The following is a 27,994-nucleotide window of genomic DNA, read 5'->3' as shown; positions in this document are numbered from 1 at the left end:
ATTGGCCATAGGGAGCTGAGGAGCAGCAGAGGAAGAGCGGGAAAGGCAGCCTTAAATTCAGTCTGGGAGTGGCTCCCTCTGGGGAGAACGTCACTTGGAGCTCAAATATAGCACGTGAGGGTCTCTCCTTTGCCCCAAGGGATGAGAAGAGAGGTGTGCCAAGCCTGAACTCTGGCATTGGTATTGTCTGGGCCACATCTTAATGTGAACCTTGGTTTCTTCTGCAAAGTAGGGACGATAAAGGTAACAGTCTCATAGGATTTTTTGAGGATTTATTGGGATAATGTGGTAAAGCATTTAGCACAGCATCTGACACATAGTAAGTGCTCAGTAAGTGATATCTACAATAACATAATAGCAATCATAAAAATAATAGCAAAAACCAGGTGCTGTTTTCCTGATCGCTTGCAGTAAATACACTTGTGAAAGAAAGCTCAGCCTGGTAGGCAAGTACATTTGGGATGAAGAGATGGCCAGTTTTTCTCCTCTTATGCAAAGTATTGCATAAGTCAGCAGGAAATCTGAGGCCACATTTCTAAAAGGGATGGAATAGGGGCGCCTGGGTGGCTCAGTCGTTAAGCATCTGCCTTTGGCTCAGGTCATGATCCCAGGGTCCTGGGATCGAGCCCTGCATCGGGCTCCCTGCCCCGCGGAAAGCCTGCTTCTCCCTCTCCCACTCCCCCTGCTTGTGTTCCCTCTCTCGCTGTGTCTCTCTCTGTCAAATAAATAAATAAAAATGGAATATAATGGGAGCTACACTCACCCGACAGCTCCTAACCTCATCTTTTGTGTGTGTGGACACACATAAGCTGTATATACATTTAAAAGAATACATGTGCAGCTTTTACAGGACCCTGCATTCCCAGACTCCCAGGGACTCCCGCTCCAGGTGTGTGAATGTCCCAGCAATATCTTTAATTACAGACACGAGTCTTTGGCAGGGATGTCGAAGCAACCCCTCAAACCAGGCACCCTTCCTCAGACTCACACCTCGTCCCATTAGCAGAGTCTTCTCTCGTGTTTGCCTCTGAGTTCCCTTTTAAAGAGATTTCCAGCTCAATTCCAGTGGCTTTTGCATCTCATTACACTCATGATAATTAGCTATATCTCATTACAGCCCAGCCCCGTTGGAAAAGGATTAGTTGTTTTCAGGTGTAAACCCGTGGTGGGCCGCTTACTACACCTCCTCAAAATTCCAGGCAGGCTGCCCGCCTCAGCCAAATTAGGACAACTCCTTCCAGCTGTGTACACTTCATTACAACTTCCATTTCAGAAAAAGGCTCTGCTGTATTTCACATCTGGTCACACGCTTATTAATTATGCACTTCTTATAACAACCAGGCCTAATTAGGACAGAGCTGAGACCTTTGCTGAGCCAAGTCTTTCTTTGTTTTCTTCTTCTGGGTACCTCATTTCCCTCCCTCCAAATTAGGCCCAATTTGCTTTATGTCCCTGCCCCATTAAGACAATTGCTCTCAGGTGTGTGGATTTCCACACAAACTCTGCTTCTTCAAGCACAGTCTGGTTGATGGGGACACTCCTTCTTTTCCTATCACCTCCCGCTCCAAGGACAGCCTCTTGGCTGGGCTTCTCATCACATTTTGCCTCCAGTGGCGTGGGGACCTGCTAGGGCTTGTTGAAGCCTGATAGCCTCTGTTTTTTACTGTGAAATTTCTGTGTCCCGGTGCTGGGAGGCAGCCACAGCTGTGCTCCTGCGTGAGAATCTGAAACGCAATGGCCTCAGGCTGTTCATGGAACCCAGGAGGCAGGAATCCATTTGTTCCATCCACGCATGGTAAAGGGGGAACTTTCAGGCTCTGGCTAGCCAGGGAGGGCCCAGTGAACAGTGAGATACAGTCCCCAGCTTCCAGAAAGGCAAAGCTCAGAAGCAAGCAGCAGAGCGTCAGGCTGAAGATGTTAGTCCTCAATCCCAGAAGATGTCTTTCTAAATGAAAGGGTGGTTTTGGTGGATTGAATGGTAAATAAAAGCTCTGGGGGGGCGCCTGGGTGGCTCAGTCGTTAAGCGTCTGCCTTCGGCTCAGGTCATGGTCCCAGGGTCCTGGGATCGAGCCCCACATTGGGCTCCATGCTCCGCAGGAGGCCTGCTTCTCCCTCTCACTCCCACAAGCATGCTTGTGTTCCCTCTCTCGCTGTGTCTCTGTCAGATAAATAAAATATTGAAAAAAAAAAAAAAACCTCTGGGGAGGGTAAGATCGGGGTGGAAGGTGGGTAACTCTTTGTCAGACTGGAAGTATAAGCTCCATGTCCTAAGGGACTGCTTCTCTTGCTTGCCACTACATGAATCCCATATCATTGTAACGGGTAATTACATCTTCTTGACCGAATGAATGCAGCAGCGCTAAGACATCCATGGATAGGACTTGACAGGAAGATCATTGGGTTTGGTTGCCAGTTCAACTTGGCTGTATTTGACAGTTTTTCCCCAAGCTATTTGAAACATAAATTAATGATGGTCAGGCTGAGAAAACATTCAGGCAAGAATGAGGTCTCAGAGAGGGGCTGGGCTTCTATGAATGGAGTCCTTCCATCTGCACCCATTTGACCATCCACTGAATAGGACACTGGCTGTCCTTGACCTGTTAAAAAATGAGTGATGTGCCATCCTACAAAGAAATCTGTGCCTTGAATGTCTTGGACAGAGAGGCATACATCACTTTTTTGGTGCAGAACTGACATTTTTCAATCCTATCACTATTGTAGCAAAGCAGGGATTCTACTTTCCTAAATGCTCCCCTGCAGCAGACCATCTGCCATTTTCCTTCTGGTTCTCAGTGTTCTTGGCATTCCACGCCAAACCTTTCCACATCCAATAAAACTATCTTAAGCATTCACCAATCCACCCCTAGCTCTTTTGGTAGCCTTGTAACCACCCAGGGTTCTATACCTAGAGTGGAAGGAAGGAGAAAAGGTACCAAAGCTATGCTGGGAAGCTGCGGCCACTAAGAGGAGGCCTCCAAACCGAAGGGGTCGGCTTGAAGTTCCCTGATCTCCCTTCTCCCACCCCCACTTCTTGGGTAGACTACTTTCCTACGATGTTGTTGTTTCCACGGTTTTCTCCTACATGGATTCAACTTCTTTCCAACCAGGCCTCTGAAGCACACAGATTTACAGTATTCCTTCTAGAACCCTCTGGAAGACCATCTTTCGGCTGCCTGCTGAATTCCCACTGTCGGTCCTGATTTCTAACTCAGCTCTGAGTGCACATCCATTAGGGTTTGGTTAGAATCCAGTGCCCATACTCTGTCTTAAAGGTAGATAACGAGTGCCCTCCCTCATTGTCTAGTATCTGCCCCTATGCTTAGCAGCATTTGGCACACATTAGGCCCTCAGGGAATGTTTGCTGAGTAAGGAACACAAGAAAAACAACACACATTTCAGCTTCTCAAAACATTTTTTAATTTTGTTTTTCCCACCAAGACCAAAGCTGTACAAACAGGTATACAATTTTGGATCATCACAATGTGAGGCCCAGCTGCCGTGTATGCTTAAAATCCTTTCTGCTCTCCTCTCCACATGTTTCCAAGGTGTGTCCCAGTCAGTGCCTTGCTTTCTCCTGTGACATATCAACCATGGGTAGCAGGAATGCTTGGAGACTTGGGGGGCAATGGTGGGGTTCAGTGTGCCAGGAGAGGTGAGCACCCAAACCACCTGGGAACACTTTAGAAATGGCCTCCGCTGGTGGGTGCACAGAGGTCGAATGTCACGCTGTCCCATCTTCCGTGCATTCAGCTGAGTGAGAAAGACCTAGGGGCTCACATCGAGAGCAAGTAAGCATCTAAGAATCACTCACATCCAAACAATGTTTAACTGAGAGTAAAAGTTCTCTAACCATTATTTACTCTTGGAAAGTAGAGGTTAAAAGATCAAGAGGAGGGTGGACTGCCTTTCATTCTTCCATTTTTGTGATTAATTTGAAGGCTCTTGGTTTTGATGCAGCAGAAGTAAAGATGAAAAGGCAATACACTGACTATATTCTGTGTACAAACGGCCGCACACAAAACTCGCCCAGGGACTGGGATAAGAGGACTTTTCCCCGTAGCCCTGAAGAGGTCCTGTTTTGGTTAGGAAAACTTGTTGAAAATCACAGCCAGCTGAGAAGCCACTGATTTGATGTTGGCAACAGAGATAAAAAGCAATGCACATATGCTTATTTCACTGTATTGTAAAATGACAGGGTCAAGAGAGTAAAGATCTACTCTTTGTGTAAGAGAACCCTATGAAGTGTTTTAAGAAGGGACTAAAACTGAGGGAGCAGTCTGCTTTCTAAAGACTGTTGGGTAGTTGTAATTTGTGCATTCATTTTTTCAGAGTCCAATTTGATATAACCTTCCTCCCATCCCACCCTAGTCACTCAACCCTTTGGAACTGACTGCATTAGAGTAGACGTTAAATCAAAACATTCTGTACTGCAAACTCCCGTTACAGTTTATATGAAAAGCCCAAAGTAAAGAGACAGAAAAAAAAATATATCGTCTTGTCTTCTCTCCACTAAAGTATCAGTGCAGAGAAAAGCAAGTCTGCTTCAAATATACCAAATAACATACCGGAGAAAGAAGCAAGTGTGACTGAGTAAACAAAAATAGCGCCCCCACCCCCCACCTGTGCTCGATTAAACCGTCGTTATTTTCTTATCCTTGGTGGCTTGCTTGATGGCAGCCTGCTCGCAAATGATCTCCTTGAGCCGCTGCAGCCTCATGTTCTGGGTGGTCTGGTCTCCCACCCCAGTCTGGCTGCGGTGTAGCAAGGTCAGGGCGTGGATGTACTCTAGCTCCGTGTACTTCACGCCCTGGTCCACCACCAGGTTCAGGAGTTCGTCGGCCGTGTTGTATAACATCTCGTAATATTGCCTGAGGAAGAAACAGGGGACACTGTTCACCATCTCCATTGTCAGCCATTTATGTGGTTTCAGTGGTGATGAATATGCTGTTTATAGATTACTTATTCCATAAGCATTTGTCGATCACTAGACATTGTTCTAGGTCCTATGAATATAATGGAGAACAAGACAAACACGATCTCTGTCCTCTTGGAGCTCAGTGGAGCTTTCTTCATGAGAATAAGTCTAAATGAAGGTTCCGGGAGAACTCACATCTTTCAGGGTCTCCGTTCACTCAAGATTTGCCCTAATGTTATATTCACCTAGGAAGATCCAAAGAAAAAGAAGTAGGGGCAGAACCAGGAAGGAGAGAAATAATCATCTGGCAGGCACTGTGAAAGCTGTTTTTGTCTTATTCAACCCCTCATTCATTTATTTATTCGCTGGAGGCTCTGTGAAATGTATGGTTTTCTCCTCCATAAGGTGGGATAATAATAGTACCAACCTCTTAGGGTTATTGGAAGAATTCATCCATATAAAGCACTTGGAATGGCGCCCGACAAACATACATGCTCCATAAATATTAGCTATTATTATGTGAAATAGTAATAATTAACAGGAATGTAATGATAGTAACGTAAGTATATAATGATGAGCAAGACAGGGCCTCTCTCCTCAAATAGCTCAGAGATAAATTGGAAAGATAATGAAAAGTAGGGAAATAATGATTGCACTTCTGTTGACGAAGTTCATTTTCATGTACTGGGTCATTTAACCCTCACTACACCTAGGGAGCTATTAGTCACTTTTTTCAGATAAGGAAACTGAAGCATGGCCAAGTTACAGGACTTGTTTAGCATCCCAAAGAAGTGAGGGGCTGTGGCAGGATATGCACCCAAGTTTCTCACTCTCCTTCTTCACAGATACAGACAAGAATAATGGTCCATGTGACATGAAGGAAGTATAAATGTTATAAAATTATAGCAGAGGAAGGAGAAATCCCACCATGCTGAGGGGAAGGTGAAGAATCAAGGAAGACCTCATATGGGGTACAATATTGTCAGGCAGGGCTCCCAGGGAGGAAATTCTAGATTAAGGGAAAAGAGAAGAGCAGAAGCAAAGACTCCTCCTGGGAAGAGGAATCTGATTAGCCTGGGGAGTGTAGGTGGACAGCAAAGTTGTGGGAAAAGGCAGTTGAAGCCAGAAGGCAGACTGTTTGACATCAGGCTAGTTAAATTAATAAAGAACATTAGACTTAGTCAAGTCAGTAAGGGACCTCACTCCCTTACTCCCCAAGGTTCTGTTGAGAACAGAAGCACCATCCAAGTTGTGCTTCTGGAAAATTAAGGTGACAGTGGTACACAGAATGGTCTGGGGGGGCAGGGGATTAGCCATAATTCTCGCAAAAAGTTGCAGACTTGAGATCCATTTGGCTGCAAGGCCATTTTCCTGGGTGGAGGAGAGAAGAGTAGTACCCGTAAGAGAAACAGGCATTACAGTGAGTCTCCAATGCAGAGAGAAGATGGGGGAGGTAGGAGTCAGGAAAGGAGAAGGCAGCCATTTACCCTTCTTAAAACCAACATCATGCCACCACTATCCCTCACGGAGTCTGCACTGAGGCTTGCACGTTTACTACAAATTACGCAGGAGGTAAAGTTGAGTACAGGCTCTGGGCCAAGCGATGCTATGACAGCTGGTTAGGCAAAGAACAGAGAAGCCTTCCCAGGCACAGTTTACTTCCTTCTCTCTCCCTGACAGGAAAGGCAGCTCTGCCTCAATGCAGGGGCAGACCAAGGCAGAAGGCCCAAGGCAACTCCAGAGATGAAGGGATAAATCGGACCTACCAGGATCATTGGACTTGGGTCTTGCATTTGTTTCTTGTTTGTCAGGAACATCTTGATAAAAAGAACATCCTCTGTGAGAAGTAAGCTATCCTTGTAGTAAGGAATATATTCTGGGAGCTCATAATTTTAGGAATATTTTATAAATTGTTGTTACAATGGGAATATGGTCAGTAAGGGCATTAGTGTCTTTTCACATGGCTAGTTCCTTTTCCTGCTCTGCTAAACCTCCTTTTCTAATTAACATATTCTTAAAAAAAAAAAAAGAATACGCTTTCACAAATATTTCCTAAATAGTGGCAGGAATAATGAGTGCTCATCTTATATTGGCAAGTTTATGAGTGACTCCAGGCAGCAAAAAGGGTCAACATCCTTGTGTAGAGGGTCCTCTTGGGGCTAGTTTTCTGTAAGTGAGTGTTCACTTTAACTTCCTGGAACCACATATTTAGAAATCACTGGTCAAAGGTAACCTTGATGTTGACAGAGGTACTTCTAATAGAAGAGGCAAATTAGCCTCCAGCCTGCAGACTTCTGGGAGCCCAGTAGCAGATACGGTCAGGAACTTTTCTGAAGCTTCATGTTCAGCATAAAACCCATGTGAACTATCCTTACTCCACAATACATCTGTTGTAACTTAAAAATACAAATTTTAAGAAAAACCTGATGCTGTAGGAAGATGCATCATATTTATCTGATGGCTTCACGTGTCCCTTGGCACACCTTGGCTCCCTCCCTGATACCAGCCCCTGTTTTGAGAAATGGGGCCCCCTGCATCATCTAATTTGGTTTCCCTCGGATGCACAGGTGAGGGAGAGAGCTGCCCATTTAGGGAACTACCTAAGAAGACCTTTTAAAACTCACTCGAAAAGAGTACATGTTCAAATCTAGACTTAACTAATGTAATGAGAGAGAATTGGGGGGCTCATGATTCTTTCAAAGCTAGAAGGGACATGATGACTGCAGTTCTCGGCTGGTGGTTCTCCAGCTAGAAAGTGCTTGGGGGGCTTATGAAAAGTGCAGATTCCTCAGGACCCACCCCAGCTACTGTGATTCCCAAAGGTCCCGAACCACCTGGGTCTCTGACCCAGAGTCTCTCTGGTGTGGGAAGAGTTACAGAACCATTCCCATCTCCTTGAGCCAAGGACCTAAAACCATTAGGGAAGGAGACAGAAGCAGTAAGTGGATGGTTATGCTTTTCACTGAGATTAAACCAGAAGAATTGGGTTTCTTTGTATTATGATGTTGGTATTTTCATCATTTATCTTAAGAAGTAACATCGAGCCCATCTAACCAGACGAAATTGGATTTCTTTTGAAAAATCTGATGAATTGTTTCCAGGGATACTGGCTGGTTTTCTACAGAGACCACTGTTCCATGCTGGGAGCAAACAACAAAACAAAGATGCCTGATTTCTCGTCCTGGATCCTCCAGTGTGGTAAGTGATAAAGGGTGAGCCACTTAAGTCCTTAACGTTTCAATATCCTCTGTGCAATGAAGACCTTTATAAATCCCAGAATGACACTCTGAAGTGGACTCGGAGACTAAAAGAGTCCTCTAGAGCCTCAGATGAACACTGTCCCAGAACTGCAAAGCTGAGTTATTAAACAAAATCGACAGGTAACTGATGGTGTATTTTCTGCAGTTAGGGAAAAAAATTACCCATAACCACGATGATATATTAGGTCATGAAGAAACATAAATATTTAAAGATGGAATGAAATTCATTCATCTTGCAGAATAGTACCCAGTAGCAAAGACGACACTAAATCAGCACAGCAACAGTTGTAATTGGAGGTAGAGAAAGGGTGCTACAAGATGCCCCAAGGAGAAAATAGGAAAATGCCCCCAAACTGTACAATTAGAATGGGCCTCCAGGATAAACACTGACACGCTGAAATGAAATCATGTAACCCAACTGGGATAAATAATTTACCAGCACTCACTGAAGCTCCGGGAAAATGAAAGCTTGATCTTTATCATCAAGCATTACAATAGCAGCCACGGCTTCCAGGCATCCCATTTTGCAGGAGACAGCACTTAGCTGCCCGGATGGGATCAGCGAACACACATTTGATTGAGGCCTTTTCTGGCTCATGACTTATACGGCAAGTCTCTTCAAAGCCCATAACATCCGGGAGCCAACTGCCAGACGTGGACTAAGGATCCTATTCTGGAGACCAGAGTTCCAGGTCACCCTGATGGGTGGAGGTGGCTTCCTCCCCTGGCTTCTCTCTCTCTTTGCTGTGCACCTTTGGGCAGCAGTTCCCACAGTGGCCTGAGTGTAGAGGGAGGCAGGTGGAGCAATAGGAGAGTGGTGGGGGTGGGGGGGGGGGGTCACCTAGACTGGTCTCCTGCGCCCAGTCCAGAATCTGACAGCGTCCATACTTGGTTCTGGTGCAGACAGATTATGTTCTCCTACCTTCTTCACGTTCCCTTTTGCAACGGGCTGTTCTTCCCTGTGTTTTGTTCTTCTTACTTTTTTAACGGTATTGAACTGTAACTCTTTCTCCCCATTGATGGCGTTGGCAACTATCTACACAAGTGAGGCCAGGAAGGGCATGTTGGGAAGCTGGGCAGGGCTCCTCTTTAAAAGTTTTCAAATGGAGTTTAGTTTATCTTTCTCTGGCTGGGAAATTAATTTACATGTCATATAGACTATACGGACTCAACACAAAGATTAAGCAGAACAAAAAAGATTACTCCTATAAGTCCTTTATAAAGACATACCACATTTTTGCATTTCCTTCCAGTGTTTGTTTTCCATATGTGATGTTCTACCAATTTCTCTATTACAGTTGAACTATGTGGGTTGACAGCCTATTGGACACTTTTGTTTCCAATTTTATTTATTTATTTATTTTAAAAGATTTCATTTATTTATTTTGAGAGAGAGAGACAGCATGAGTGAGGGGGAGGGGCAGCGGGAGAAGGAGAGGGAGAAGCAGGCTCCCCGCTGAGCACGGTGCCTGTGCGGACATTGGGCTCAATCCCAGGACCCCGGGATCGTGACCTGAGCCGAAGGCAGACGCTTAACCGACTGAGCCACCCAGGAGCCCCTTTGTCTCCAATTTTAAACACTTTCTTTCCTGAGGATAGATTCCAAAGCAGATTTAGTCAAAGATAAGTATAGTATTTAGGACTTGGGCAGTGCTGCCAAACTGCTTCCTAAAAAAGTTGCTTCAATTTTTCTTCCTATCAACAACATAGGACTGCACCTACCTCCTCATATTCTTTTAACATACATGAAGTTAAACCATTTTTCACCTACTTACTGTTTTTTAATGTATGTAAGTCTGTATGTACATATAAACAAATTGTTGATACCTTTGTATATTTTGAGTATAAGTGCTCTTCTTATTTAAGGGCTCTTCAGAAATTTCCATAAACAAGGAGCAAGGACCATTCTAGTCTCTCATCCCTGGTTCTACCTCCCACTCTGCCATACTCATCGTAAAAGTTATCACTGCATCTCTGAAGGCTATTGCAAACAGTTTCAGCTCCCTTCTTTGTAAATTGAGGAAAGCAAGCCCCGATAAAACCAGCTATTCCCACACAGCAACTGTCAATTTTGGACCTGCAGGCAGTCCTGAGAGTCTGGGGGTGGGGATGGAAAGAAGGTGCTAACTGGGGGCTGTCCACAGTCCCTGGGGAAAGCTTTGCCATCTGCCTCCCTTTACAGAGTGGGGTCCAGAGTCCTAAATCCCTGAAGGAAAACTGTATTTTCCATGGCTACCTGGTTATGTCTCATGCCGGGTGTGAGAACCTGTCTTGATTGAGGTACTATTAATAATAATGTCTAAATTTTAGGTGCACTGCCATATTCAACCCTTTGACGTAGCTGCTGCAATCATCCACACTGCACAGATGAGCAAACTGGGCTATCTGTCTAAGGCCTCAACATCAAGGACTGTGAACCTGTACTCACTCCAAAGCCACTATAATATGGACAGAATGGAAGCTGTAAAAAGCAAAAGTACTAACTGCAAAGAAAAGTTGTATAGCAAATTTTAGTCCTGATTCAGGCAACAGGGACAAAATAAAATCCACATACGAACTCAACTCTCTGCCTTTCACTGTAATGGAACAAGCCAGTATTTCGGCAATTCAAAATTCATTTACACACTTTGTAGTTATATTTGAACAGCACTGGATTTGATCTGGGAATTCAGCACTCTGAAACAAATAATGAAGTCATGCTGTCCAGTCAGCACTCAAAAGTTACAGAAATGAGTTTTGGCTTTTTCATTTTGTCACCTATTTCTCGCTTTTTGCCCCTTTCCAAGCGGGTAACAGACAAAGCGACTTTTATTTCCAAAAGCTGGCTGCCCTTCTGACTGATTACTTCCTTGAGGAAGAGGGATAATTAAGCAAAGTCACTGTAAAGGCTTTCTCATCTAGTCCTTCCTGAGATAATGAAAGTAATAATGTCAACAAGAGAATTGGGCTCTGAAGTAGGCTTCTCAAATTTAAATTTTGAAGGAGGAAAATTTTACCTGAATATAACTTAGTATTGACAGTAGCCCCCCACATTCTTTTTAGCCGACAGCTGCAGCATTTTGAGAACTTTAATCAAAAACCCAGTAGTAGATGGGTCACTAAATTGTTGGATAAAACGTTCAACTCTTGTCTTTCTCTCTTCACTCAATGGCGTCCATGGTAATAAGCAGGGAAATGGAGAAAAAGAAAGGAACTGAATAATCCATAAACTAGATAATCATCCCATAAATAATTAAGAGGTAGTTATAGCAGAACGACTTAGAGAGAAGTAAATACTCAAGAGATCAACTGAGCTCAGATTCTGGTTAAGTCTTTCACTCCCCGCTAACTGGTTGTGTGACCCTGGGCAAAGGCTGTCGGCTCTCTGGACTTCTGCTTCCCATATGGAAAACAAAGAGGTCAGGGCAGATGCTATTTAAGCATTTTTGGATTTTAAAACCTTTATAGTGTCCTCCGCTTGCTCCCTTAAAAACCACAGGCTTCCATCAGAATTAGCTGATGCTGATTTTCCCTGAACCGTAGTAGGTGAGACGCTGCACTGATTGATTTGGAAACATTCTGAACAAGTGTAAACTTAGCTCAGATGTGTACTTTCCAGACCAATAATAAAATGGATGGTAATCCTGTGTGTCAGAAGAATAAATTAGTTTATTAAAAAACATAATATAATTGCTCTCATTTGTCTTCCCCTTCAAAGAGCTTAGAGTTTATTACAGATATGATTGAAAATTCTAATTTGAAATCGAGGAAGTTATTTCCATTTCGGGAATGAGAAAACTCAGGTAGAGAAAAGCGAAATAATTTTCAGAGAGGTGGGGGCAGAATTAGATTTATGTTCTATAGGGATGGTTTTTAACATTCCTGACAACAGACTGGGTGCAGATTTTTGTTCGGATCAGGGGATTCCAGAAGAGAAGTGTGGTCTTTAGAAAAGACAGCGTAGAAATTCACTCAGCTGGTGGCAGTAGAAAATCATTCAAGAGGAAGTCAGAGTCTGAGAATCTGCTGTGCTAAGGCTTGAAGGGGCACCTACCTACATCTTCTTCATAGAAAGTGGCACACACACACTGCCTTCATGGACAGCACTGTGCTTAAACTGCAGTTACCTGCTGGCCGAGTTCTGATAACCAGCATGCTTCAGTAGTAATGGCAAGTGTCTCTCCTGAGGAGATGTTAAAAGCTAACGTTGGCTGTGTTCATCCTTCTCGGGAACGTTACCCTGATATTTTTGATAGCAGCCTCCAGAGCCTTGCTTTGTTTCTCTTCGGAGAACACAACCACTCAAAACAAAGGAATTCCTTGGAGGTCCACCACTTTTGAGATGATGACCCTCTCCCAAGCTCACTGATAGTCCCTGAAATGGGAAGAAAATTTCTTCTGGTTCCCTCAGCTAGAAATTTTGCTCCCCACCTTCGCAACACCTTCTAAATTTATAATATCTGTGGCTGAAATTTCCTTCTCGACAACTTAAGGATTCATATGTCACTCTCTGCTCCATCAGATAATTTTTTAAACTAAGTTTTCTACAGCAGGGCTAAAGGAAGATCTGCATTTTAAATTCAGTACAATTAAAACTGTGTCTCTTTGGTCTGGCACTGCCTTCGGTCAAACCCCATTTGTATGAATAATTATTCAGTCCATTAAGAAGTCTGCTCAACTCCTTCTCCCATTTTGAAGGTTTTAATAAATATTGATCAGGCACATTTCTGTTTGCCTTGCCAAAGCAATTCTGATGGATTCATCTTCTGATGTTATCAAATAATGAAATATGAAAGAGTGAATAGAATTACCCTCTTGTTCTGTGATTTTTATTTAGGTCCGTCATTTTACTTTCATAATTGTGTTTGTCTCATACTCCTGTAAATGTTCTTTTGGTTATCAAAAGGTGAATCCAGGTTAAGGAGAGTTATACTGTGCTGAATATCACTTTAGAGAGTTTTTTCAATCTAAAAAAATAATTTATCGAAGATCACAGGTTGATAAAAGGAGATAGTATTATGTACTTTGGTGGTCTCAAAGCTACATATTGTTTACCAACTAGCACAAGGCCCTTATACTGTATATTATCTATACTTCCCAGATTAGCCATCTGGGAAATGGTTGCTGACATATGCAGAACAAAAATAATTCAGAGGCCCTATGGCTTTTTCAGTTTTAAGCATTTATCAACTTTTCAATAAATAATGCAAAGGATTTCTTCAAAGGAAAATCTAGTATTATTATCACTAGTACTTAGGAAGCTCTAATAACATCTTAAAAGTTAATACAGTAATGCCCCCTTATCCACAGTCTTGTTATCTGTGGTTTCAGTTATCTGCGGTCAACCATGGTCCACAGCCATGGTCCATATGACTCTCCTCTTGACGTATCACTAATAGCAGCCTCATGCTACATCACATGCCTACGTCATTCACCTCACGTCATCTCATCACATAGGCATTTCATCATCTCCCACCATCACAAGAAGGATGAATACAAGATATTCTGAGAGAGACCACATAACTTTTCTTACAGTGGATTGTTATAATTGTTCTATTTACTATTAGTTACTGTTGTTGATCTCTTACTGTGCCTAATTTACAAATTAAACTTTGCCAATGGTACTATGTATAGGAAAAAGATAGTATACATAGGGTTGAGCGCTATCCGTGGTTTTAGGCATCTGTGGCGGGGTCATGGAAGTCATTCCTTGCACATAAGCGGGGACTACTATATAACAGAGAAAATTACAGAGGTATAGTCCTTGGCTTCAAGAAGCTTCTTTTAACTACACTTTAAAAAATACATCCCAGACCCAGATCAAAGGTATCTAGGATACTAGGTAAATACTTTACAGTAAAATAAATCTGGGCTTGCCAGCCAGCCTGCCCATTCTGCTCCTCTCTCTTGGTATGTGGTAAAGAAGAAAAGAGTTGGAGGGCGCCAGACAAGGAACAGAAGCCAAGGACAGGATTCTGCTCCAGTGACTACCAGTTAGTGATGGGATGGAGAAGTGAAGGGGTAACTGGTGTTGGGTTTCCATATTTATAATATGGAGATCCTCCTCTACCTGTAAGTGTTTGGGGAGAAAGGTCAGTGAGGATAGGCATGGACTACATGGCTTCGATGGAAGAACTTGCCATTAGAATATTCCAGTAGCTGCCAGTTAGTTCTGTTCTTTAGCCATTGACTCTGCCCCTAGCCAGCTACCTCACAAGTGTGTTTAGACAAGGTCTGGGTAGAGCTGAATGGATAGTTCACTGCAAGCCATCATCACTGCTGGGGAGCCTAGATGCAAGAACGTTAATTCAGCCATCAGTTGGCTAAGTTACTCAAACCCTTACTAATGATTTTTGGCCTTAGTTAGGGACCCCAGGACACTTCTCAATATTGTTATAGGGGATTTCTCTACTTTGCTGAGACAAAAAAAAAAAAAAGTATCTTTTAGGACTGAAGGGCCAGAAAGAAAAATGGGTTTGGCAGAAGAACAAAAAAACCCAGCAGATTATTTGAAAAGCGTGAGCATATGCAAATCAGCAGGTCCCAATGGCAAATACTCCAGGGTGTTATTTACTAAATCCTCAGGTTATTTACAGAAGCGAGAAAACCTAAATAAACCAAAGCTACAAAATGGGCCACCTGAGATTCAAGGACATGTGACTCAGAACCGATGTCAATTAGAAAAATGATAGACTAAATCAGAAAGAGCTAATGGAAATATGTACATATCCAGCAGGGTTTAATTAAAAACCCCAATACTCTGACAAATGTGATGGATAGCTTTGGGTAGCAATGTGAATGTGGTGGATGAAAAGACCACTGTGGCTGATATATACGTGGATGTCAGTGAACCATTTTAATACAGTGCCTCTAAAAAAAATATAACTAGCAAAGTGAATTTATTTTGAATGGCTACCTGTGATAGGACACAGGCTGAAGAACAAACAAAGGGTAATGATAAAGGCAAATCAACAAATTCAGAGAGAAAGCATCGAGTGAATGCTGAGAACACTGGCTTATAACTGATCTCACTTAATACCTTAATTAACGTGCGAGCACATACAGGTGCCGCAAAGGGCAAATGTTACTAAATGGGGAAGGGCTGTGAACAGCAACAAAGAAAGAGAAAGAATGTAAAGGACTCCAGAGAACTCAGAGTTAGGGGCAGAAAACAATGAAATGAGATACATGTTGGAAAAACCCAAGAGAATTTCTCTAGAAGAAATTCTACCCTTCTATATTTTATAGTGGGGAGAAACGTTAGAACAGCACTGGTAAAAATGGTTCGTGAGGGTGTGTGTGTGGGGGGGGGCGGTGTAAGGACATGGAACCAGAGAATTTTCTTACTACCTGTAAAAAAAAAAAAAAAAAAGTACCAGTTATAGGTCAAGGAGGTGATGATAACCCCCCTTTGTTGTGCTTCATAGTTCTGTATTGCTTTATACCCTAAGCCAACTGAAAGAAAATCAGAAAAGAGCATCAAATGGGATTAAAGGGACAAAAGGTTGGAGGAAATTAGAGGATTAAAAGAAATTCAGTCCAATGTTTGTTCCAATGTCAGCTTAGGAATGAGCGAGGTTTTCCCTGACCACCTTCTCGAAAAGGATACCTGCCCCACTTACCAAGCTTTGTCCTTCTGAACTGAACTGAGCTTCACTTCTGTTTAGCATCGATCTTCATCGAAACATAAATGTATATTAAAAATGTCTTCTGGGGACAGTTGTATTTTTATGTTATACGTATTTTAAAAATGTATGTACATATAGAGACACAGCGTCTTAGAGTGGTTAAGATCACGGATCCAGGAGCCAGTGACCTAGATTTGAATCCTAGTTCAGTCTCTTACTATTTCTATGCTCTTGGGCAATTTACTAATCTCTTGGTGACTTCTTTTATTCATCTGAGCAAGGAAATGGTAATACAGGGTTGTTACAAGTATCAAATGACGAAGAAGAGTGGCTGGGACGGTGTTAAGTGTTGTGTAAGTATTTACTACATAAATGTCTGCCGCCCCCTCCCAGAACACAGGGGCTGTGATAGGGTTGGCTTCTGTCTCACTCCTTATTACCCCCTGGCCCGAGAATAAGACATCTAGTGGGTGTGGAATCATGAAAAGGAATGAATGACTGAGAGAGCCAACAGTCAGTCCCTCTCATTAAGTGACAGAGGACAAAGTAAAAAGCAGTCTGTGATTCTTTGACACTGAGTGGGGAGGAACTATGAATAAAATAGCTATTCCATGTAAAAGGCAGAGGGGTCTTCTGACACAGCTCCAGGAGGGAGATATGGAGCACCTCGGTGTGGGCCAACTGGTGGCAAATAAAGAAGGGGAGGACAGAGGGAAGAGACCGATTTCTGGCTCATGATGTGCAATCCTCCATCTTTTCTTTCATTCTCTGGTAGAATTAGACACGAATCCCACAACTTTTATCTGATGCGTATGACCTTGGACACTTCTTGGTTTGTCCAAACTTCAGTTTCTTCATTTATACGTGGGGTAGGTAATGTAACATCACAAGTTAAGTTTGAGGATTAAATCAAATGACATGGTAGGACACCTGCCGTGTAAAAACGGTAGCAATAACAGCTAACTTTTATTGAATACTTACTATGGACTCTGTACCGGCCCTGTATATGGTATGTCTTTGGATATTCGGGATCGTACGAGGTATCATTCTCCTCACAGAAATGGTTTCTTACTAATCCTTTCCTTGTGCCTCAGCAGAGGGATTTCTTTTCTTTCCTTTTTCTAAGATTAGCCGTCTGCCTTTGATCCCGACGCTGTTAGGACCCTGCTACGGTTTTGTTTTGTTTTGAACTCTTGTATCTAGTATCTACCCCCTTCCCTGGTTCTTTCATGTCTACCTTCAAACATCCTTATAGTTTCTCCTCTTTTGAAAACAAAAAACAAGAAACAAAAAAAAACCCAAATCCAAACAACAAACCCCAAGACCTTCATGCAATCCTCTGTCTACTCTATCTCTCATCTTATTTCTTTTCTCCTTTTCATTATGAAATTTCTCGAACAAACCATTTGTATTCACTGTCTCTCCTAAAGCCTCCATTTTATCTGAAATTACATTTAAAAAAGTCACCAATGACATCATAGTAGATAAACACAATGGCTTTTACTTAGTCCTCTTCCCCATGACGGTTTTCCATTCTGAACTCAACTCTCTTTAAGCCACGTTACTAGGTCCTCCTCCAGCTCCCTCAGATTCTTCCATTTCTTTCTTGGCTCCTCTTCTGTCTGTTCGCTACAGGCATTCCTCACAGACAGGCCTTGGCCCTTCTCCTCTCTCTGCTTCCAAAAGTCTTAACTGTGCATGAGATGTTCTTCCTCAAGATCTGGTCTCTCAACAGATCAAAGCTTCATTTTCACGGGTTTCCAGACATTTCTACTAGATGCCCTTATCAGGTGCCTAACTTCCAAAGTTTGCAAAACCTCAAAATATCAATGTCAGTTTTGACTCTTGTCTGATCGTCACCAGGTGTAACAACTTTAATGCTCCTTGCTTATCTCCAGTCTCATTACCGCAGATTGGAGTCTCTTCTCAGTAGGTTATGACAACTATCGCCTACTGGAGTCTCTCATGCTCACTCACTCGCCCAGACTAATCTTCTCTGGTTCCAACCAGATCAGATTACTATTCTGTATAAAACAAACAAACCCAAAACAAAAATACTTGTGTGTTCACTGGTGTGAACAGCATCAAGTCCCCAAACTTCTAACACTGACATCCAAGGTGGCCCCCATTCCACCCTTTCTTCCATTTTCCCCCTGCATCAACCTTCTATTTAAGCCAAACTGAGCTAGTCAATGTCCCTAGAACATACTTCGTCCTTTTTGGCACTGGACTTATGTATCAAAGCCTAAATAAACCTCAAGACTGATGAAATCTCTTTCCTCTATGAGGCTCTCCTCTGAACAACTTCTTTCTTCTCTGTTACTGCATGGGTCCCCCATTTAACATATGACTTTCTGAGCAGTATCTGCTTTTGAAAGAGGTTATTAGTGATAAAATAAAAAAAGTTACTAGGGTCTAACAGGAGGCTACCATAGTACCTACCACATAGAGTGTTAGGAGGATTTATTGAGCTAATACCTGTAAAGTGCTTAAAACAGTGCCTGGCACCTAATATACAAGTGTTTGTTAAATAAGCAAAATAAAAGGTACAAAAAAGCATATAGTACTAAGCCTTTTTTTTCCACTCCTGTCTCCTAGCTAGCCACCCTGTTTCCTTTCCTAGAGCCCATCACTGTTACTAGTTTTCTGGGTATCCTTCCAAATACATTTTATACATATCCCAGCGTAGTTTTGTGTGTGTATGTGCATGCGTATGAGTGTGTCTGAGCATGCACGCGCACGCATATTTAAAGAGAAATGGTGTTTACATGCTCTTCTGCACTTGGCTTTTCCCACTTAACTATATATCTTGGAGATGGTTCTACTTCAGTACATATCGACCTGCCTCATTCTTCTTAATGGCTGCAGAGGATTCAATTGTTTGGATGTACCATAATATATATTTATTATCTTCTCCCAGAATGCAGGCTTCCTGATGCCAAAGCCGATGTCTTACGACTCTCTTCAGCTTCCTCAGTGCTGATATCGTGCCTTTCAAAACCATTCTTTATTTGCTCAACAAACATTTAAGCATCAATTACGCATCAGGTAGTCTCTAATAGGACTAAGATGTATATAATTATACATAAAATTCTAAATTAGGAGTACGACCCTCAACTTATTTAATCTCTTGACAGCCACACACAACAGGCTTGATAACCTTAGCCTGGCAGATAAAGCGAGAATCTGAGAAAAAGGTCACAAATCTTCATGGACTGACAGTGGATTCCAAGCCTGGTCCGTGGGATTCTCCATGGGGATTCCGGGAACACTGGTAACTGAGAGCGTCCTATTGCAGGGCAGGAATTTACCCCAGATTCTTCGTTTACAATCGGGATTTGAGGTATAACAGGATATAATTAACCCCGGGGAAATTCGTTCTGAGAGTCTGCAGACAAAATCTGGCATGGAGGGACAGAATAGCAATTTTTTTAAACTGGCCTTTTCCATATAAAAAGACTAAATTGAGACTGTTCAACAATGCCGTTCTCCTAAGTCTATAAATAAAGAAAAGGGTGTTTGATGGGGAAAATATATATAGCATTTGCATTCTTTTTGTAGGAAGAAAAAAGTATCAGATTTGAAAAACTTCCCAGAAAGGGCACCTTATAAGAGGAAGGTCTTTGAGCGCGGTTAATACCTCTATTTAAATGCTAATGCTAACCTATAGCTCTGGACCACACAAAAACGAAAGTTTTTCAAAGACCATAAAGCGAATTTAAAATGAAAACTTAATTTCCCGAATACAAGATTTTTTATTTCGGCAGAGAAGCGAATACACGGAATTGCACGCACGAGAGGAATACCCTGCTGATCAGGATAAAAACCAGCTGGCAAACCACCACAGTGGGCCAGGCTAAGTGGCAGGGACAGGGCGCTGCCTCTGTCACAAATCGGGGTTTCCCCTCAAAAGACTTCACTTTGGAGCTCAGTGTTTGCCTCAGACTGTACCTGATGGAGGGTGCGGCTCCCCCCTCCCCCCTGCCCCGGCCAGTGTGGAGGGAGCCTTGGTATTTGGAAGGAAAGCTGGAGCCCCGGGCAAGGAGGAGGCTCACAAGGTTGGGGGGGGGAGGTCACTGGGTCCAGAAGAACGAGGAGGACACAGAGTGCACAGCTTGGGGCTCCTGGGAGGTTTAGTGTTGCTTTATTTCCCACGGGAACCCACAGTCATGAATGCAGTGACCGAGGCCTGGTGGCAGCAGGAAAACGTCTGTTCTGAAATCCGAATATGGCATAGCCTGTGAGAGACCACATGTTCCATGTGGGTGCGCAGGGACAGCCACTCAGAAGACTAACATTAAACACAATCAGCAAGTACCTGGGGGTGGGGGTAATGACTAGGAATGGGGCGCACAAGGAGGCCTCTAGGCTGATTCTAACAGTCTGCATTTTTAGGTGGGTGATGGTCACATGGTTGTAGCCACGCTCTATAATTAAGTCCTGTAGTTTACTGTATGTAGGTTATATCTCAATAAGAGCATATTACCTTCCTCCCCCACCCACCTAAAAAACAGAAAAGAAAATGAGAGCAGGCGATAGGCCAGGAGTTGGGGTGGGTACCTGGAGACTTTTCAACTCAACCTCGCGTCCTAACATTACAACAAATGCTGATTTTATGAACTTCAAAAACATTACGGGGGTAAAAGAAGCTAGTCACAAAAGACCACATGTTACATGATTCCGTTTAAATGGTATATCCAGAAGAGGCAAAGCCACAGAGACAGAAAAGAGATTAGTGGCTGCCAGAGGTGGGAGTCGGGAAACGAGGAGTGCCTGTTAATGGATACAGGATTTCTTTTTGAGGTGATGAAAATGCTCTCAAATTATCTAGTGATGATGGCTGCCCAGCCCTAGACCATACAAAAACCCCACATGAACCGCACACTTTAAAAGGGTTAATGTTTATGGTATGTAAATTATATCTCAAGCTGTTATAAAAATGCTAATTTTATGAACTACAACCCTGACTTCTTTAACTATACCGATGATGTACACCCACAGCCAACAGTGTTGTGAAGATTGATCCATTAATCAAGATATTTGCTGCAGTTCAATGTTTGCCTGGGACATTTGCAGAAAAGACTCCGTCAGCTGACAGATATGGAAACATTTTCACCAGGTCCCATTTCCACCAAGTTCCCCTGAAATGTACCAAAGCCGTTTCTCAGGGCTCCATACTTTCATAGGTCCTCCCGTGACCCCACCTCTAACATCTTTGCACTGAATGCCTTTGAACTCCCTCTATTCGTGTACGTTATTGTCAAGAAAAGTTTATGACAACTAATAATGAATAACCCTTACTGGAAAAATAGGTTAGAAATGGGAAGAGTTTTATACACATGATTATGGAGTAACAGAAATATAACCAAGGGGCGCCTGGGTGGCTCAGTCGGTTAAGCATCTGCCTTCAGCTCAGGTCATGATCCCGAGGTCCTGGGATGGAGCCCCACATCGGGCTCCCTGCTCAGTGGGGAGTCTGCTTCTCTCTCTCCCTCTGCCTCTCCCCCCCAACTCATGCTCTCTTTCTCTCTTGCTCTGCACTCTTTCTCAAATAAATAAGTAAAATCTTTAAAAAAAAGAAATATATTTCGAGCTGAAGATTCACAATTGATTATATTAATGTGTTGTTAAGGGCAACAATTAGTATTTATTTAACACTATATGTCAGATGCTTTCCCAGTCTCCTGGATTTCAACCTCACAGCCGGAGCTCACAAAGGCTAAATAACTAAGGTCACCTGGTTGGCTAACCACAGCCTGACTGAACTCCGCTTGCATGATAATACCCTACCCTAGCTTACCTCTCCCAGATCATTCCAGAAAAACTCTGAAATGGGACGCGAGAAAACAGTTTACACTCGGGAGCAAGCCTGGGGAGACAAAAATGTTGATTCATAATGGAGAGACCCACTGAGATCCTATTTGTGACAGCCCTGTGTAAACTGTAAAGTGTTATGCAAATACACCTATCTGGCAAAAACATATTATTATTATTTTAGCCTGGGTGTTGGACCGGGGTAAAAATCAGAAGCTGAGGTGCAGACAACTCCTCACTGTGTGGCTGCTGTGCTAGCTTATGCTAAGTTAAAGCAAAAGAGGAGACTTCTTGCAATGATCTGCTCTACACAGCTGCCCTTCGGGTCTTTATTCATGGTAATGAGTGACTTTTCAAGGTTGAGTTGAGGCTGCACGAGATAGGAAGGTGCAGGGTAGGACGGCCTGTGATCCCAGTGGGTACAGGTTTATAAGAAAAAATATATTCGACCTCAGCCGCAGCAACTTCTTCCTAGAAACATCGCCAAAGGCAAGGGAAGCAAGGGCAAAAATGAACTATTGGGACTTCATCAAGATAAAAAGCTTTTGCATAGCAAAAGAAACAGTCAACAAAACCAAAAGACAACTGACAGAATGGGAGAAGATATTTGCAAATGGCATATCAGATAAAGGGCTAGTATCCAAAATCTATAAAGAACTTAGACTCAACACCCAAAGAACAAATGATCCAATCAAGAAATAGGCAGAAGACACGAACAGACATTTTTCCAAAGAAGACATCCAAATGGCCAAAAGATACATGAAAAATTGCTCAACATCGCTCGGCATCAGGGAAATCCAAATCAAAACCTCAATGAGATACCACCTCACACCAGTCAGAATGGCTAAAATTAACAAGTCAGGAAACGACAGATGTTGGTGGGGATGTGGAGAAAGGGGAACCCTCCTCCACTGTTGGTGGGAATGCAAGCTGGTGCAACCACTCTGGAAAACAGTATGGAGGTTCCTCAAAAAGTTGAAAATAGAGCTACCATACAATCCAGCAATTGCACTACTGGGTATTTACCCCAAAAATACAAATGTAGGGATCTGAAGGGGTACGTGCACCCCGATGTTTACAGCAGCAATGTCCACAAGAGCCAAACTGTGGAAAGAGCCAAGATGTCCATCGACAGATGAATGGATAAAGAAGATGTGGTGTATATATATACAATGGAATATCATGCAGCCATCAAAAGGAATGAGATCTTGCAATTTGCAACGACGTGGATGGAACTGGAGGGTGTTATGCTGAGTGAAATAAGTCAATCAGAGAAAGACATGTATCATATGACCTCACTGATATGAAGAATTCTTAATCTCAGGAAACAAACTGAGGGTTGCTGGAGTGGGGGGTGGGGTGGCAGGGATGGGGTGGCTGGGTGATAGACACTGGGGAGGGTATGTGCTATGGTGAGCGCTGTGAATTGTGCAAGACTGTTGAATCACAGATCTGTACCTCTGAAACAAATAATGCAATATATGTTAAGAAAAAAAAAGAAGATAGCAGGAGGGGAAGAATGAAGGGGGGAAAATCGGAGGGGGAGACGAACCATGAGAGACGATGGACTCTGAAAAACAAACTGAGGGTTCTAGAGGGGAGGGGGGTGGGAGGATGGGTTAGCCTGGTGATGGGTATTAAAGAGGGCATGTTCTGCATGGAGCACTGGGTGTTATGCACAATGAATCATGGAACACTACATCAAAAACTAATGATGTAATGTATGGTGATTAACATAACAATAAAAAATTTAAAAAAAAGAAAAATCACAAAAATACCAAATATAAAAAAAAAGAAAAAATATGCTGATTCTCAATAGGAAAAGTGGAAAGTTATTCAAAAGACAGCAAAAACAGCCTGGAAACCTGAACCCAGTGTTTCACAAATATTGAAGAAGGTTGCAAGGAAGAGCACGAAAGGGCGTATTCCACTCCCTTCACGTTTGCTAACTTCAGAATCAGCGTCTCCTAATTTCCAGTGCTTTCAAAAATTGAATGAACCCCACAGTGCTTCACATATGGCCTAGTGGGCTCTGGCAGCAAGCAGGATATGGCCTTCTGGTTATTCTGTGATGTGAGGATCAGTGGAGGAAACTCAACGAGAGGAAGATGGCACAGGGGATTACTTGGGGTTATCCATGAGTCAGGAGAGTTTCGAGCAAGCCCACTCCGCCCGGACCCCCAAGTTGCTGGTCTAGTCACTAGACCCCAACATTGTCAGGCCAGTGCTACTAATCAAGGTTATCCCAAATACCCTGCCTCAAATGAGCACTACTGGGTTGAGCTGCAGACGCTAAGCAGGGGAGTGTGGAAAAGAATGGGCAAGAAACCAGTAAGCCTTGGGTCTGTTCTTTCTACAGTGAGACTGTTTGGGCCAGTTTCCTGCCTTCCCCCCCTCCACACTTCCTTCTCAACAGTCTAAATTCAGGGGCAGAGGAGAAAACTCAGCTGCTGCCCCAAAACTTACTGGAGTGGAGCGTATCTGTTACAGTTCAAAACCAAAGGATTCGATGGTCTGAGGCTATGCTGGAAGAGGTTACACGTTACTTACAGGCCAGGAAGGAACCGTTATGTCCGGAGGGCCCTGATGTACCAACCAGGCAGCTGGCAGTATCCCTCCCAAGGGAGATTTGTACCTCTGCTGAGCTTTACCGGGAAACATTTCTAGTGCTTTCGAAGAGAAACATTTCCAGTGCAGCGGTGAAACAAACATTGGTTTGTGACCCAAATGTTTCTGCAAATGTTTTCTCAGGCTGGGGGGTACATGTGTTTACAAACCATGGGCAGCAGACCTGCAGGGATGTTTCAGAAATACTTGCTTGGAGGGGCAAAATCACAATGCTATCAAGTGCAGCCAGGATGTCATTAAGAAAATGCCTCTGTGTTCTTTTATATTCCATGTGACAGTGTAGGCATGACATCTGATGTGCATCTATTCCAGCCCTTGCCCTGTCACTAGCTCATGAGTGATCACGATCATAGCACTTAATGTCCCTGTACCTCAGTTTCCCTATCTGGAAGCATACATGCGTTAGACTAGAAAAATGACATCTGAGCACCATCCCAGCCCATGAGGGACACTGAAGTGGGAGGAGAGGCAGCATCATTGTTATTATTTCCATTTTCCAGGAAAAGAAATTTACGCTTTGGAGAGATGAGCCCCCAGGTCATACAGCTCATCAATAGGAGAGCTTCCGATCTTTATCTCCTAAACCACAAAGCCTGTAACTTTTCCATCACACCACATACGCTCGTGAATGTTTTTCTGGCTTCCTGGGTGCCTCTGTACTGAACCACGGTGTCCCCGGTCATAGATGGCCCACATTTATTATTTGTCCTCTTAACTTTCGTTTCTTCCCCACCATGCATTGTGTCACTCAATCTGCCCTAGAAAAAGAATGTTTTTGACAAAAGCACTGAGCACCCTGGGAATGCAGTAGATGCAGCTTGATTTCAGTGTATATTCAATTGAAAGTAATAGTGCCTCCATTGTAATAAAAAAGCTTTATTGTGCTTTGTAATGAAGACACAAAGCACTTAGTTGAAATCACCAGTCTTTTAAGCTCATCTGCTTTATACTCTACTGCAGAGATGCAGATACAAGGGGATTCAAAGGGAATTCTACAGAATGATTCCCTCACAGAAGCCATACTTCTGAGTGGGAACCTCAGCTTTGCCCGGGGACTACCTCTTGGGTCAGCGTTTCTCATCTTTTCTCTTTTCCTCACCATGTTTACGGCAGGAACTCTCTGATCTTTCTCGATGCTTATTCTACTCGTGAGGACTGACAGGCTTCCCCAAAAGCTCCATTACACATTACATGATTTCAGTCAGGGTATACAAACCCTGTCGCACCCACCTCTATACACACACACACACACACAGAGCCACACAAGCACACCACAATACGAGACCGCTCACTCAGTGGGAGGAGAGGGAAATGAGGATTTTCAAGCCTTTAAATAAAGATTATAACTGTTGTTGGGCTGTACAAAGATACAGAGTAATTAAAAAGCTCTTCAAAGAATGGAATAAGTGCATTAAATCCAGTTAAATAATTTTTCAGGAACACTGCAAGACACCCTTCTTGCTGTTTCATTCTCTTACAATGAACTGAAGGAAGAATATCTCATTCTCCAAATGGAACTTTATGGAGTTTCAATAAGCCCCCTCAGCACTTATCTGAATCTTTAATTAGTTTTATAATATACTGATGATATCAAGCCTAATTAAATTTATATAGATAAGGCGCAATGAAATTCTAACCAAGTGAGCTGGAAAGCATATATTAAATAGTAAATTTAATGGTTCAAGCTGAGAACTACAATTTTCTATCAAAAAATTAAATTCAATTTACATGTTGTATTCAAATTGATTTTGAGTGTGCAAATTATTGGAAAAATCTCTTGAATATATCAGTAAAATTGCTAATCCAGTCTGTTTAAATATCAGTTATTAATGTCTGCATTTGCAAATAAGCCACACACATTTGCATTTTTACTGCATATAGTAAAAAATTATCTAAACCTTATGCCATTTTATTAAGAATACTAAGTGATTTTTCTTTTAGCTTCATGCATAAATTAAGGAGCCAAAGAAATGACTATTGGGTCTAAAGAAGAGAGAGTCAGCAATTCAATATATAGCAAGGCAAAGATGATACATATTTTTTGCTGACTAAAGTAGTTTATTCTTTGGGAATAGCAATTATGATGGGAAAATCCTTCCTTATTTAGAATCCAGTGGAACGGAACCATACACAAAGATCTGATGCCATAATCACAGGGAGAGGTGGACATAACACACATTTGGTGGTGTTTGCCATCAGTTTTGGGAGGGGAAGGGAAACGCATGGTCATGTTTATCAGAGGGTAAAGGTCCACACTCACATTTCAGCCAAGAAATATGCTTGGGAAGCAATATTAAATATCCACTTGACTAGTCAAAGAGAAGGCCCAACCCCCTATACTGTATAAGATGATTAATACTAGTGCCGTGGGTGGTTGGCTATCATTTAGAACCATCAGCATTAAACATCTTTTTCTTTACTGACAAACAAGAATATTGAAGATGTTACAAATATTGTTAACTGAGCTTCAGTGACCTCAGAATTAGCTGCATATTTGTAGTAATTTGTGCATTGATTACTTGGGACTGGCCATTATCTGCTTTCTCCAAAACATACCTTTATTACCCTGGGATTCTACTGGTTAGAAAGTGATCTTTGAAATGACCAAATATTTATTAAACATCTATTATATGTCATGTGCTTGCATTACGGAAGATACAAATAATAAGTCAGTGATGTCAGAGAACAGAAAAATGAGTGTCAAATAGTCGAACATTCCAGAAATGGGGTGGTAGGTAGTGTGATGCATTTTGAAGAGTGGGAAGTTTAAGACAGAACAAAGGCATGGAGTCCCATGTAGGGAGCACTGTGAGATCAGTGGGAACAGAAGTTTCTGGAATAAACAACGAGAGAAGAAGCTGGCCAGTTAAGAAAGGACAGTGAATAAGATAATTTTTATTCAAGCCTATAAAGTTTGGGCTGGATAATTTATAACAGAGTTGCTCTAAGGATTGAACAACAAATTAATTTAAGGGAAACAGTATTATAAAGGATGGCTGACACTGGAAAGATATAAATACCAGCTGAAGGATTGCTGCTTTATTCTAAATGTGGGAGAACAGTGATAGCGGAAACAGTAAAACAGCAGTGGAACCTAGAACCTTCTGGAGGAAGAGTCAACAAGTCTTTGTGTTTAAGTGGATTAAGTGGTTGACAAGACCGACAAATGAGCCACAGAGGGTGTTAGAAATTTCTATAATGTAAAATCTAAGGTTAAAGCACTAAGGTTCAGCTTTGGCAGACCTGGAGCCTATTTTTACAGAGAACCAAAACCAGAGTGAATGAGCCTGTCAGTCTGCTATTATTAATATTTGAAAACTTAGAGGAAGAATTTCTTGGACCTGGTAGAGATGATGAAAGAGAATTGTGCGCCAATGATTATCCAGATTTCCCTCCCAAGTGGAGAATGCTCTTAAGTTTAGAAGTGGGAACTTGCTTTATGAGAGAATAAGATGAACTCTTTTCTTTTTTTTTTTTTAAAGATTTTATTTATTTATTTGACAGAGAGAGACACAGCGAGAGAGGGAACACAAGCAGGGGGAGTGGGAGAGGGAGAAGCAGGCTTCCCGCCGAGCGGGGAGCCCGATGCAGGGCTCGAACCCAGGACCCTGGGATCATGACCTGAGCCGAAGGCAGACGCTTAACGACTGAGCCACCCAGGCGCCCCAAGATGAACTCTTTTCAAATGTAAAGTCTTCAACAAAGTGAAAGCCTATGTATTCTGACATTGTCTTCCCCATCCCCCCCCCCCCCCCCCCCCCCCCCCCCCC

General features: G+C 42.7%; 1 protein-coding gene across 2 annotated transcripts in view; it reads right to left on the bottom strand.

Moving 5' to 3' along the window:
• Positions 1–3,400: 3,400 nt before the first annotated feature.
• The window catches only part of EXOC4 (exocyst complex component 4), a 747,671-nt gene continuing 723,077 nt past the window's right edge, over positions 3,401–27,994 (bottom strand). For both annotated transcript variants that reach the window (XM_021692997.1, XM_021692998.1), the window contains one exon: positions 3,401–4,868. In XM_021692997.1, the coding sequence (XP_021548672.1) occupies positions 4,631–4,868 (238 nt within the window). In that variant the 3' untranslated portion in view covers positions 3,401–4,630. The remainder of the gene's footprint in view (positions 4,869–27,994) is intronic.

This window comes from Neomonachus schauinslandi, chromosome 12 (genome assembly GCF_002201575.2).
Source record: "Neomonachus schauinslandi chromosome 12, ASM220157v2, whole genome shotgun sequence".
In the NCBI taxonomy this organism is placed as follows: Eukaryota; Metazoa; Chordata; class Mammalia; order Carnivora; family Phocidae; genus Neomonachus; species Neomonachus schauinslandi.
The sequence above is the reverse complement of the archived record's forward strand: the minus strand, read 5'-3'. Positions and strand labels throughout refer to the sequence as shown.